Here is a 13915-nt window from a genome sequence, read left to right on the forward strand (position 1 = left end):
TATGGGCAGGGGTATACATCTCAGAGTAGTATAAGAAATGTCATAGTTGCCTGCTTTTCAATAGGCGTGGTGCTTAAAGCATCAGATTACAAAAATTTAGTTCAATGTTTAGTTATTTTATATTCCATCTGCTCTGTTTAATGGTGCAGGCTATTTTCTTCCAGCAAAAAAGAGTCTGGAAGAATAATAAAATTAACAATAAAAACTTAAATCTGCTTTTACATGACAGTAGCAACTGGCAGACACCAGTTCCAGAGAACCAAACATCTTTGCTGCTTTCTAACAGCAAGGAAGAAAACTGAATGAATCAGCAGTGTCCTCTCAATTTAAAATAAAAGGAGACCTCCACAGGATTAACTTGTCCTGTGGTGTATTCCGGGGCCGTAGTTCAGCAGGTCTGGAAGAAGCAGATCATGGTTCATTGCTGGAAGCCGTGTCAGGGCTGTGATGCTTTTAAATAATGTTTGACCATGTAGTCTGATTTTCAGAGCAGAATAGCTTCTCTTTATGACCTGTTAACTAACCTTGGATGAATCATGTTTGTTCACTTGTTTGTCTGTTAGTTCAGAGAGGGGTATTTTTTGCTGGGAAGTTGAGTAGGCAGTTTAATTATAAACCGAGTCATGCACTTCACTGATTGTGTCCCAGTTTAATTGAACTGGACACAAAAGGGAAGCAGAGGTGTTAAGAGGTCCCACTGTTTGCTGGTGTTTGAAACTGGGCTATGCAGGCAGGGAGCAATGAAGTTCCATGTACATATGTGGACTATTCTGGTCCTCCACATCACTGTGCACACGCATTCACCCATACACAATATCTGTGAGAACTGGATCCAGGTTCTGTGCTTGGCTCTATGTAGGCCAGCTGCAGAGCTTACTGGACTCGACTACAGATTAAAATGTCTGAGCCTAAGTATACCAGGAGTTCTTAAAGAGTTTGCAGAAATTTTTCCATCAGTTTGCCAAGGTGAGGAAACACTATTGACACTACTGACAAAATTTGCATTGATTTGTTCAGGGCTAGGATTTGACTTTTTTTTTTTTTTTTTTTTTAACAGACATGTTGTTACTGTTGTTTGCTGGGAAAGGCTGCCCAAGTTCAAGGACAGAGTTGTGAACCCAACCCGAAGATAGGATACCAGTGTGGAATTGTCTTCAAATCTTGCTGTGTGAAGGGTCAAGAAGGCATTGATGTGTCCGTCAGTGATGATGCTCCTAAAAAGGAGCAAGGTATTTTATGTTGCAAATTATAAAAAAGTGAGACACAAAATGATATGGAGTACAAGGAGTGCTTGTATTTTAGTTTATTTCTGTTGGAATTCCTCTAACTTGAGATCTCCTCTTAGTAATTTACTGATGCATGTTTTGGAGCTCATTTTTCTGGCTAGTGATAGCTGAAACCGTTGTATACCACAGGAAACTAAAAGAACTGGAAAGTGGTCGCTTAGTTCCTGGTGTCAGAACTTAACTATAAGACAGATTATTTTGGCCAGTAATGATCTTATCTTGGAAACTGAGTATAAGCTATTAATTTTTAATAGCATTTTGCCCACTGATAAATTCTTAATTAAAAAGAAAATCGACAACCAGTTCTTCTAATTGGATTTAAAAGCCAGATGGCCTTTGCCAGCTCGGCAGAATTCAAATGTTGCCTTTTGTGTGAGAGGCAAATGCCCACAAACTGGGGGCATTTGAAGTGCCTGGACTGCCTGGGAGAACTGACCGTTTCCAGGAAACATGGTATCTGCATTTCTTTCAACTTTATCAGAAGAGAGGGGCATCTAGATGGCAGCAGTTCCTGGCAGCCTTCTCCATACCTAGTCCACAGAGCTGGAGAATGAGTGTGGACATACTGACCCTTACAGACCTGGATTTGGGGCTTTTTTGCCTTTTTCACTTAGCAGACAGACCTGAAACTGCAGAAGAGTCATGCTGTATAGTGTTGCCTCCTTCATGGGCAGTTGAGCACTGAAAACATGCAGTCTGGCTTGCAGATCACCAGTGACAGATTTTGGGAGACACCATGCTAATCAATCACTTAAATGCGAACCCAAACCCCACCACAAAAACTTGCATTGGTCTGCTTGAGCCAGTGTGTTATCAGGCTTGTTTGAGGTCTTTCAAACCTGGCTTATGTCAGTGTACACCCTTATCAAGTAACATTTACAAGTGCCCTGCCAGTTTCTTTGTGTACTGCTGTCTCAGCAGGGGACTTCCCCTTGTCCATTAGCACTGGGTGAAGTGACTGGACTGGTAGATGCCTTGTATTTAGACCACTCTGCTAATAACAAAAATTTGCAGACTCGGTGTACCTGCACGACACGAGAAATATATCAACACTTGGGAATCCAGAGTTGTGAGCACAGCGCACAGTATTTCCCCACTCACGCTTGTGGGCAAGTGGCAGGCATAATAACCATTATGCATATGGTTAGTATGGTTGTTATGGTACACGTAATAACCATTATGCGTTACAAAGATGGGTCTATGTCAACAAGCAGGGCAGGACAGCGCTCTCATCATTAAACTAAGAAACAAGCAGGTGGTTGAACATATGTCAAATATCCCTGTCGACAATAAAAATTACCTGTAGAAAGGCAGAGCAAGCGACGAGAATAGAGACCTTTGTTAGTCATGAAGGGGAGATCAGTCTCCATTTTGTAAGGCAGCTTCTTGGACTCGCACCTTGTGTTTGTGTTACGCAGCAGCAAGGCATGCAAGGCATTCTGCCGCAGAAGGTAACGCAAGCTGACTCCCTGTATGGCGCTTTCTTAGTCACGTAAAGAGTAATCTCTGGTACTGTGTCCTCAGAGACCTCTACAAAATCAAACCAGACTTGGGCAAACTGATTTCATTAGCTGCTGTGTGACCAAAATGTACCCCTATGGCTTGAGGACTCAATGTACCAACCCAGCCTTGTGCCACTGCACAAAATCTTGCTTTCACATCCCTCATGTATTATTTGCTTGTAAGTGACCGCTGGTTGAATAGGCTTATGGACGATCACTGAAATGAGACTAAGCTTCCTATTCAATAACCAGAGTATTTTGAGATTGTGTTTTTACACATTGCACTACCAACCTACCATTTCCCCTGCGTTCAAAGTGGCGGGAGTGGAGGAAGTCCATTAGCTAGTCCTTTGGGCAAGCAATAGGTTCAGGCAGTGGATGTATTCAGCCCTTTTATGTCCTCCATGTGGAAAGAGCTCTCAGGACACATGCACGTAGCAGAAGTACTGCTGATTAAAACTCTCCGAGTTAAGGTATGTGAAGTACATTTGAAAGAATGCCGTAAGTAGGTGCCCAAAAGCTGGGTGTGGAATTCTTTTTGGAACGAAGTCTAGATAAATAACTGAGGTTAATCTGATTTTCATTAAAACCGTGAGTACCCCAAGCTACTATAAAGTCAGTGGAAGCCAAGCATGCCTCAACAACATGTCTTATGAAAATGAGGTTAAGCTCTGGTTAAAAGCCTAACGTTACGAACCTGCATTTGAAAATCTCAGCCCGTATGTAATCTATGATCACAGAGTGACTTTCATATTGAATCAGTCAGAGGGAAAATGCCCCATGGCCACATGCATTTGAATGTCAAATTTAAGTATGAAATAGCTGTAAAATATGTAAATAATGCTCTTTAATTTTGTCCTGGTTTATCCAAAACCCTGGTCTGAGTCCCATCCCAAGCAGGCAGCTTTCTACTGTGAGAAGAAAAAAGCTTTCTCCTCTAATGCCTATCTCTCTTCTTTTTAGTTGAAATTTCAAAGGAGGAACTAGACCAAGAAGATCCTTATCTGCATGATGGCTGCAGAGGTAAGTCAGGTGACTAGTCCTGTTAGCCAGCTCTTTTGTGATTGCCTCCAACAAAAGTGAAGCAAACTTAGATCTAGAGATTAGCCAAAACCTTTTGCCTAGGCTAGTTATGGGTAAAAATAACAGAATGAAGATCCTTTCTAAGAAATAGTAGGCCATTAGGTGATGCCTCAGTAGTTCTTAAATACAAGGGAGGCATTGTCTTCCATAGTGGAGTTTGTCTTACCCAACTGAAGCTTGGACTAGACATTTAACTTTTATTTAACTTCTAGTGGGTAATACCTCAGAGGTGTTACCGATGGAACCCGTGGAGTACTCTGGATTTTTCAGAACATGGGGATCCTCTATAAATATGCACATTCTTTTATTCTCCTCTTGGGATGATCAGGGTGATTGAATATGAAGTGAAACTTGTTTCCTTTTGAGATGCATCACCTGAAAAAAAGGAAGAAAAGCGGCTATTGTCCTCATTAGTCAGGCTGTTCTGCCTCCTGGGAAGAATGTGTTACTGGGATATTGTTCTGCTAAGTATTCTGATTTATTGCTTGTCACACGTGATTTACATGTCTATAAACTTAAAACAGCAGTGATTTATTATTTTCTAGAAGCATTTCAGAACTAAGTAATTTATTTAGGATAAAATCAATTTAATAGACTTATATTCCAGTTGAGAGATGATTTACTGTGCTGCATGTTGTATAGCTATTACACTCTAGAAAGGATGGAAATGTCTACTAGGTCATTAGCTAGTCAAAGCCAACACTGGCTCTCTTCCTTGTCTCCAGCTGCTAATTACAAGAGATGACATAGAAAAATGTGTTATATATTTTCCTAGCATTAGTTCTTTATGTAATCAGTTGTTGCGTTTGTCATTTAATCAGCTGCCTGCAAGAGACAGATTGGTGTGCCTAATTACAAATTAGAGTTTCTGTCTACAGTATATTTTCTGAAAAACTTGGCATGCCAAAATTACTTGTGATTTTCCGATCTTCACCAGGGGAAACTTAAATTTCCTAGGCGGTGGAACTTCCAGCAGTTTGTTTTGGAGCACCTTCATGCTATATGAGGAAATTAATTCTGTTCTTCCAACACCTCCACGATAGGTTTTACTGTGGCTGACAGGAGCTCACAGTATTAGCAGGGGTTCAGAAAGCAGTAGCTGTCCATCTCAGCCACAAGACTACAGTTCCTTCTAATGTCATTGCCTTTGCCAGTATTGTGTACAGACCTGATTTTCTGTGGTGTATTAATGGCCCTGTCCTCATTAGAAATTGTTGCACTTCAAAAAATTATTTTAATTCACTCAAAAGTTTAAAGTATTATAGCTGCAGTTGCCCACATTGATTGTGCTTATCTCAAACCTTTTGTTTAATGCCTATCGAACCATTCTGAAAAATGGAAGAAGACAGGTTCTATTTGTGTTAAGAATATCAATACTCTTACAACCAATAGTTGGAGGTGTATAACCTTTTCTCTATTGTGAGAATATTAAATGTTTTTAATATTAATTTGGTTTTTGACAAGATCAGAAAAAGTAAGGTTTCGTAATGATGACCCAAATTTTGTGTACGTTTCCTTATAGTATCCTCTCTTTCTGTCTGCCAGAATAACCCCAGCTCTCTTTCACATCCTTTGTGACTCCTGCCCACACCTCACTAGGTCCTTAGTAACCCGGTATTAAGTCTCGATTCCTTTAGGTTCTCTGAAGCCTTTGTCACCCACAATACCCTCTTCTCCCTTTTGTTTTTCCTGCCTGCTGAGTGGGAAAAGAGCACATGCTATAGCTAGTTCAGGAGTATGGTCCTAATAATGATGGGCTAAAAATAAAGCCTAATGCAGCTAACAGTGAAAATGTTTCATTAACTTATGCTGATGCATCTTGTCTTCTTTATTGTATAGTAATCACCCTACAAAGTTTTAACTTCCCCGCCAAAACCTGAGGAGGTGTCTGAGCTCATCAGCATTTTTCCTTCAGCTTCTAACAATGATGGGCTATGAGCGACTCCTTAATTTACTTCCTTCTTGTATTCATTTTAGAGCTAAAAGCATCCAGTGATTACAAACACTTCTTTCAGTGTTTAGCCCTTTCCTTCTTTTGTATATGTGTGTGTTAATTATCTGCTTTTCTAAATAAATCAGCAAGCATCCTGTAAATCGATGGTTTGTTTCACGTTCCTGTGAAGAGCCCCTTAATTATATACGACTTCTTAAAATATCCAATTAGGTGGTGGTCCCTGCTCTCAGCAGTGCAGAGACACAGGATCCAGCTACGTCTGCTCCTGTTTTGTTGGGTATCAGCTTCAACCAGATGGTGTCAACTGTGAAGGTAAAAGAAATAAAACCATCGCCTCCATTATCAACATCCTTGTTTTAAAAGAGCAAGAGTAGATAAAAAAAGGTCCAGACAGAGGAGATCAGAATATGCTTACGCCAACTGGGGAAAGAGTTGAGATCATAAAAAGCTGATCAAAACGGAGTGTTGGAATGAGAGTTGTGGGAAGACGGAGTTAAGAAAGAATCGGTAGAACAGATGAAGGATTTAGAGTGGAGAAGAGGCAGAAGATCTTGAATTTATTGTTGTGAATAAAACCAAAATAAAATACCTGTTCTCTTTTATAGTAGCAGATAGTAATTGATAAGGCAGATGAAATAAAGTAGGATTCTTCAGCTTGTTAGGGACACAACTGACAGAAGGGATGAAAGTCTTGGATATCATGAGTGGCATGGGAATATTCAAGGGGAAGAATTACTAAGTTTCTCCGAGAAGAACGACTAAAGGGACATCAAATGAAATGGGCTGGGATAGAGCTTATCGCACTTGACTTCAGACATGTGCAGTTTGGACATCTGCTTCTGCGCTAGTTAGCCTAGGCTCCTTTTGTTGCTGACTGAGAGAAACAAGCACTTCCAGGGCACACTTTATCTTGCCTATTTGGCATAGCTGTTGTAGGATGAAAAGTGTTACTGACCAGGAGTGCCTTCTTCTCTCATTGATTGCAAAGGGAGTCTAGGTAAGTAGCTCAGATACAAACTTCAGGATATAAAATAGCTGTTGATGTTTGGTCAGATTAACACTAACCTAGTGTGAAATATAAAAAGGAAGAACTTTTACATTTGATACATGTGGATGCCAAATATTCTTAGGCATTCAAAGAGAAAATGAAAAAATTCACAAAAGAAATGTCTATCAGTAGCTATAAAATAGAAAGTTGCAATTTATGGCTTAAGGGACTCCCTGAGCCACATGTGGGTGGGAGGCAGAGCAAGGGAGGGATTTCTGAAAGTTTGCCTCATTCATGTAGTCACTATAATCATCTGCTGCTGAGCTCGGTCAGATGGTGTTGGCCCTTTGCTCTCACTCAGTACAACTTCCTCCTCTCTCTTAAATACAGTGAATCAGCAGTCACAAGTCCTCTTACCAGTGGGGTCAAAATGTCTTTACTGGCTCACGCTCTGAGAACAGAGATGAGTAGCCACGTTGTGGGTGTGTGAGTGTGAGGCCAAATCCACACCATCCTTTGTATCCTGATGCTCAAAGTAATGACTGGTTGGAGGTGTGCCCACAGCTAGCCTTTGATCTCATCTCTTCCCAGTGATTTCATATTTCTTACTTACTCCTTTTTTTTTTTTTTTATATATTTTTTCGTATTCTAGATATTAATGAGTGTATCACTGGGACACACAGCTGTGGGATTGGACAAACTTGTGTCAATACATTAGGATCCTTTCGCTGTCAGCGGGACACAAGCTGTGGAACTGGTTATGAACTAACAGATGACAGTCGTTGCAAAGGTATGCCCTGTGCAGAGAAACTGAAATCTTTCAAACTTAAGTAAAAAAATAAGTACCTCATCATCTCATACTCTTACTTTTGGTAAATACACGTGTAAGCTGTAGTTACACAGGGACACACAGACAGTGCTAGTTCTTCTGGGACCGTAGTTTTCCACCTGTCACCTTGAGATACCAGATCAAGCTGTCTGTGGTCTACTACGAAGACTTCCAGGAGAGATAACTACATTTATTGTACACTGGCAATTTGTGTTGCGCGACAGGAGCTGGTCTGGGGACTGAAACAGTTGATTTTGAAGGCCTAGCACTCACACTATACACAATTTTTTGATGTTTACTTCTGGCTAGCTCTAGTCTGGTCCTGTGAATTGGGTGCTCATTAGTGAGTGGAGTGCTTAAGTCCTGGTCCTGAAGCATATCCAATGGTTTAATTTCACCTGAAAGAATCAAGTTTGCACACTTCAGAGTATGAAACGAAGTGTGGCAAGTGGAGCGACCAAGTGATTCCATTTGAAAACGCTAAGGTAGATGCATCTTTTTAAAAAAGTAAGCCTTTATCCTCAGGAGGTTTGAATTTGTTACAAAGGGATTAATTTCTTAATCACAACGTTCTTAAGGCTTTAAGAGTGAAAAAGGGTTAAAAGCACTGCTCTTGACTAGCTGTGTTTGAACACAAGGGTAATAGTTTTATTTACTAAAGTAATGACTGATTTCAAGTTGCATCCAGATCAAAGTATGCTGTTATGTGCATCCATAACTTCACCCGACATGCTACCTTTGCAGAGGTATAAATTAGCAGCAAACTCCATTTGATGTGGAATTGGTTTCCCCTACGAGAAAGTCTGTTCCCCCAGAGCTTAGAATTGTTTATAAACAGACTAATTTCATTCCACTGAGTAAATTAACTTGACCAAAATTCTGGGTAAGGTTTTATTGTAGGAGCTGATCAGTGATGAATAATAGATTGAATAAAAAAGCTGACCAACAAACTCCAATGCAAAACCTGCAGAACATACAGAGAAGGTTTTTCAAAGTATCATGGTCTAACTTTGATCCCTTTGAAGTAAAATTTCTGCTGATTTGAATGACATCAGATTTAGGCCAACAAATAGCTTACCAGCAAGTATTAACAGTTTTTCTCTGATGGAAAAAAAGGAGTACACACAGTAAATTATGCATGCCATTAACGTTAGAAATTTCTTATCTAGATAAGATATGTTAATAATGTTAATTATTAATGTTATGTTAATAGTGATGAAAATAGAAAATGAATAATCTTCATGTATGATTTTTAAATGCCAAGTAAAATGACTGAGTTGTGCAACATGTAGAACCCTGCTGAACTCAGTTCCATGTTAACCCATCCTAAACTTAAAACGGGCTCCACAGTCATTGTTTAAGTATCACAAAGCTCTTGGGGATAAGCAGTTGCACCTACTGTTGTGTCAGCTGCATAAATGGGAAAGCTGAGGCATCCTATTGCTAGAAAGTTTCTGTATTTTAATAGCTTTAGGAGATTTCATCCCACTGCAAGGTGGCAAACATTAAATTTTAGCTGCTTTTATGTGGACAGGGTTACATTCGTGAATGAAGCCGCATTAGCCCTTGTCTGCTTTATGTGAATCATAATTTATTCACAAATATTTATTGTCTATTCTGAACTGGAATGGAATATTAAAGTGAGCAGAATCATATTTGTGTGCATTTTAAAGCACAACAATACAAGGATATTGCAAGCCTTAATATGGATGAGAATCAAGGCCAATTAAATTCATTTATGAAAGAAATGAACAACTTCTGTATTGGATCTAAGGTTAAAATTAAAATTGCACTCGGACATATAATTAAATCTTGCTGACCTCAAAGCTGAGCCCATGTATAAGCACACTGCTGAATCAATGCTGAACACTGCTGAACATGATGCTTGAGGTGCTCTGTAATAATTTTGAATCATTTAGTTGTGAGAACTAGGCTTGTAAAGCATAATACACCTACCCCCCCATATATAATGTTAATAACAAAATAATAAAAACACCTTAACTTATTCTATCTGGTTTTACTGAGATTCTGTTTGAGGTAGTAGGTCAGGTTGACACTGGTTCACTGCATTGAATTGCATGAAGATACGCTGAGGATTAATCTGTCTGACGTTTTTAACTATGTCTTATGTTTTAAATGTGATGAAAAAGCTTCTGTCAAACTCCTGCTAACGATTTTTTTTTGTGATGTACCAGATATTGACGAATGTGAGACTGGTACTCATAACTGCCCCCCCGATTTTATCTGTCAGAATACTCCCGGATCTTTCCGTTGCCGACCCAAGCTACAGTGCATGAATGGGTTTATACAAGATGCGCTAGGCAACTGTATTGGTAAGACATATTCTTATTTCAGTGAATACTTACGTGTTGCTTGCGAGATAAGTTGTAGTTTGACTGGGTGAGTTCTGAGCTTCTCAAGTCATTCTTCATGCCTGTATGCATTGCTCTGCTGTGTGTTTTTTCTGCTCCTTTAAAGGCAGGCTTAGTCCCACAGATAAGATTTACAGACAAAAAGCATTTAAATAAAAGACTTACATACTAGATCTCTGGTTTTAATGAGATTTGGTTACCTAAGGCAGTTAGCTGCATTTGAACATTTCATTAAGTCTTTGGGGATTTTATCTGAAACAAAATTTGTAAAAAATTTTTGATATGTTTTATCTTTCTCTATCCGAAAGGTTTTAGCTAAAGCTTCGTATAAAGAGCTGTAATTTATGACATCCTTTGTAATACACTTTGTTGCTATTAGTATGCGTGGTTCTACAGGTATGTAGGTATTTCCAGACCTGTCCCCCTTTAGTTATAGCTTATCAAGAATCTTACTGTGTATGAGAATGATGGGCCAGTTATAATACACAGTGGAGAGGAGTTTTATTTTAAAGACTGATTACAACCTGTTGGGCTAATGCCTTGTTTCCAAGACTCCTACAGAACAGAATTGTAACCTTTATATAAATATGTTAGAATTACTGGTTTCCAGCAGACTCTAAATGGAATTGTCTAATGTGACCTACAAATCTATCAGTTATTCCCTTGAGTAGTATTTTCAAGTCTCAACTTAACTTTGAATTCCCCCAGCGGCGTAGCGTGTCTTGGACTTGTGGAACTGGCTGAGCGGCAGCAGCTGCCAAGTCTAGCTCATTGTCAACCCCTCGTTCTCCTGACCATATCATACCCTGTAGTGCCGAAATCTGACACTGGAAACGCTGCGGCTGAAAACAAAATTGCAGCCTTTAAAATGAAGGGGGCCAGGGCTTGTGCACCACAAACCCTTTGAAGACATATATCTGCCATAGCTAGCACCAGGTCCACGGTTGTTAGAAGTCAGTGTGCCTTCACTGACATTAGCAAAGCCACATCAATTTGCAGCAGCAATAGTTACGTCCCCTAAAACGCGTTTGCTCAAAATATTTAGCAAAACAATTTCACAGGCTGATTTTACAAACTGTGAATCAAATGCTGCCCTATGTGGTGTTGAGGGGGAAGAAGTATGAAAACTTTCCTGTACTTCCAGTGTCATTGTAAGTTGAAAATTTTACACTCTAGTGAGCTGGGATAGGCCTGGTTGAAATGACATACCCTTCCCCATCTGCAGGCAGCCAACATTTTGCAAGCTAGAAGCTACGCTTAATACCATACCAACTGGAAGGTAGTAGCTCTTCAAGAGTTAACAGTACCACTGTGTAAAATGATGGTAATATCCCAGTGAAACAGTTGGGAAAATTTTAGGCAGAGAAGTACTCACGTGAAGCTGGACTTTGCTGAAGGTTGTGGGATGCAAGCCCATACACTCACAGACAGCGCTGCTCCTACAGACTGTCAGGTCTTAGTTACGTTAACTTTTCCAGGTAGCAAAGGCTGCCTTGGTACCTCCTGTAGCCACTGATTCCCGACTCTGAAACCCCTTTCCCCAAACTAGTAGCACGTGCTAACCTTGTGTAACAGTGAGTTCCTTACTTTCTTGGCTAGATACACCACACCAGATCATACTCTAATACAGCTTAGTCTCATCTCATTACATTTTCTGAGAGTTTACTTTATAGTGGGTTCTTACCAGGCAAAGGATATCTTTGTCACAAAGTGATACGATGTCCAGTTTGTAAAAACCCAGACAGGGATTTGATGGATGGTAGAGGGCTGCATAGCCTTGTGAATACATAAATAAGCTATTCGCATTCTTATGTGTTTACATGGACAACTTACCATAAGAGAAGGTAAGGTATTCATGGTGAATATCTGTGAGCAGTAGTTCATCTCTCTGCAAAAATGGAGTCAGCTGCTACCTATGCGAGCACGTACTACCAAATAGCTCATTCACCGTGAGCCACAACCCACACACTGCGGCATAACTGGTTGAGCTGGTGAGCCGAATTGCTGATCATCTCTTCGTATGTTTAGGGGAGACTTTCAAAGGCTTTTAATCAAATACAGGGTCTATACCCAAGTTCCATACCCAAGTTCCACTGCTTTTCAGTGGGATCTGGGCCTCTCCTGCCTCTCCCGATCTTCACCCTGGAAGCTTTATATCAGTGAAGCTAAATGACAGGAATGTTCTCCCATGGGCAGAGCTTTTCAAATCCTGAAGGATTACATCAGGATGTAATCCTCTGAATGATTACGTAAGGAAAGCATCTTGACTTTAAACATCTTCAGACCTCAGATAGTTACACTGACTTGTTGTGCCCTTGTAGATATCAACGAATGCCTGAGCACTGACATGCCATGCCCAGCTGGGCAGATCTGTATTAACACTGATGGCTCGTATACCTGCCAGCGAATCTCACCCAGCTGTGGCCGAGGTTATCATCTCAATGAAGATGGAACAAGATGCGTAGGTAAGTAACAGCTCTGAAGACAAAACAGTTCGAAGAAAACAGATCACATCTATGATTTATGTTTACCAGTTCCTTGCACTTTGCCCATGTTTTTCTCATTCCCACAGTCAATTCTTGATCCTGTTCTTTCCCTCACGGCAGTCCCAACAAGTGAAGAATGACAAGGATCCACTCTCTGTCCTTCATATAACTCATGAAACCCTGTATTCTGAGAGGGGGAAAGATGATAATCACCCCCCAAAAATGGCATTGTCTGTGACTCTATTAGTGTATTGGAACAATGCTGTGTGGTCTCAGATCTCCCCAATACATAGGTATAAGATAACGCCCACTTAATGTGCCACAGAAGCCATTCAAGTAATGTTGAAAGGCATATATGCCTTTGGCTGGCTTTTAACTAAGGTGGCTTTTGCAAAGAGAGGTATTTTTTGCATGTGTTTTCAATTTTTGTAAATGGCTTATCAAAGCACTACTGACAGTGGGTCTCTGGCATCTTACACTAGCTGAAGATCTGATCCATGAATATTGAGTGTGCATAATAAAACAATTTTGCACCTGATTTCCTCCAAAGGTTGTCTGATTTCCTGATTTCTTTTCCCTCCCAAGTCCATTAACATTAACAGGACACCTGAGAGACAACCTGTCTCAGTAAGAATAGTTTGGATTTGTGACTCTGATCTTCTTGTGGAAGCTGAGAGCTGGATCAAAATCTTGCTTTCTGTTTCAAAACACTTTACAACTGCTAGGGGACACAGAAATATGTTAACATGTTGCTCTTCTCTCAACTTGCATGCTTCAATCACTTCTCTCCTTTTTTCAGATGTGGATGAGTGCTCATCCTCCAATCAGCCTTGCGGAGAAGGACATGTTTGTATAAATGCCCCAGGCAATTACCGTTGTGAATGCAAATCTGGCTATTCTTTTGATGTCATCAGTAGAACTTGTATTGGTAAGTTGCACCTACCGACTTAAATACATGCAGCCATGGCATTTTAAAAAATGATCCTGTGTAAAGGATATTATTGCTCTCTGCGTAACCTCTTTCATCTGAATGTAAAATTGACTGCTATATTATTTGTATAAATCTAATACCATATTAAAGAGATGCTGATACTTCAAAGGAAGCTGTATTAGTATTGTCAACATGTTATCTGTTATCCTGTTAAAAGGTAAGATTATGAGAGTGTGTGTAATTGTTTTCTGTGATACTTTTATATGCACCTACAGCAAAACATTCCTTTGGAAGATCAAAGCAACTTTCTTCTTTATAGAGCTAATTCAATTATGCACTGGGGTGCATCTAAATGAGCATTTTGAGCAAGTCTTTCCCTCTCTAGTAGGACGGTTATATCTGGAAAATAAAAATCAAACTTTTATGACCACATTCCTGTCCAGACTACTACTGCAGTGAAGCCAGGCAATACATAGAGCTCTGT

General features: G+C 40.0%; 2 protein-coding genes across 6 annotated transcripts in view; both read left to right on the forward strand.

Annotated features, from left to right (window-relative positions):
* Positions 1-13915, forward strand: part of FAM118A (family with sequence similarity 118 member A) — a 243075-nt gene that overhangs the window by 141962 nt on the left and 87198 nt on the right. The window lies entirely within an intron of this gene.
* Positions 1-13915, forward strand: part of FBLN1 (fibulin 1) — an 85876-nt gene that overhangs the window by 29978 nt on the left and 41983 nt on the right. For all 5 annotated transcript variants that reach the window (XM_075507484.1, XM_075507511.1, XM_075507503.1 and 2 more), the window contains exons 4-10: positions 1058-1229; positions 3752-3811; positions 6036-6137; positions 7466-7603; positions 9838-9975; positions 12336-12479; positions 13300-13428. In XM_075507484.1, the coding sequence (XP_075363599.1) occupies positions 1058-1229; positions 3752-3811; positions 6036-6137; positions 7466-7603; positions 9838-9975; positions 12336-12479; positions 13300-13428 (883 nt within the window). The remainder of the gene's footprint in view (positions 1-1057; positions 1230-3751; positions 3812-6035; positions 6138-7465; positions 7604-9837; positions 9976-12335; positions 12480-13299; positions 13429-13915) is intronic.

The sequence above is a fragment of the Mycteria americana genome, chromosome 1 (assembly GCF_035582795.1).
Source record: "Mycteria americana isolate JAX WOST 10 ecotype Jacksonville Zoo and Gardens chromosome 1, USCA_MyAme_1.0, whole genome shotgun sequence".
NCBI lineage: Eukaryota > Metazoa > Chordata > Aves > Ciconiiformes > Ciconiidae > Mycteria > Mycteria americana.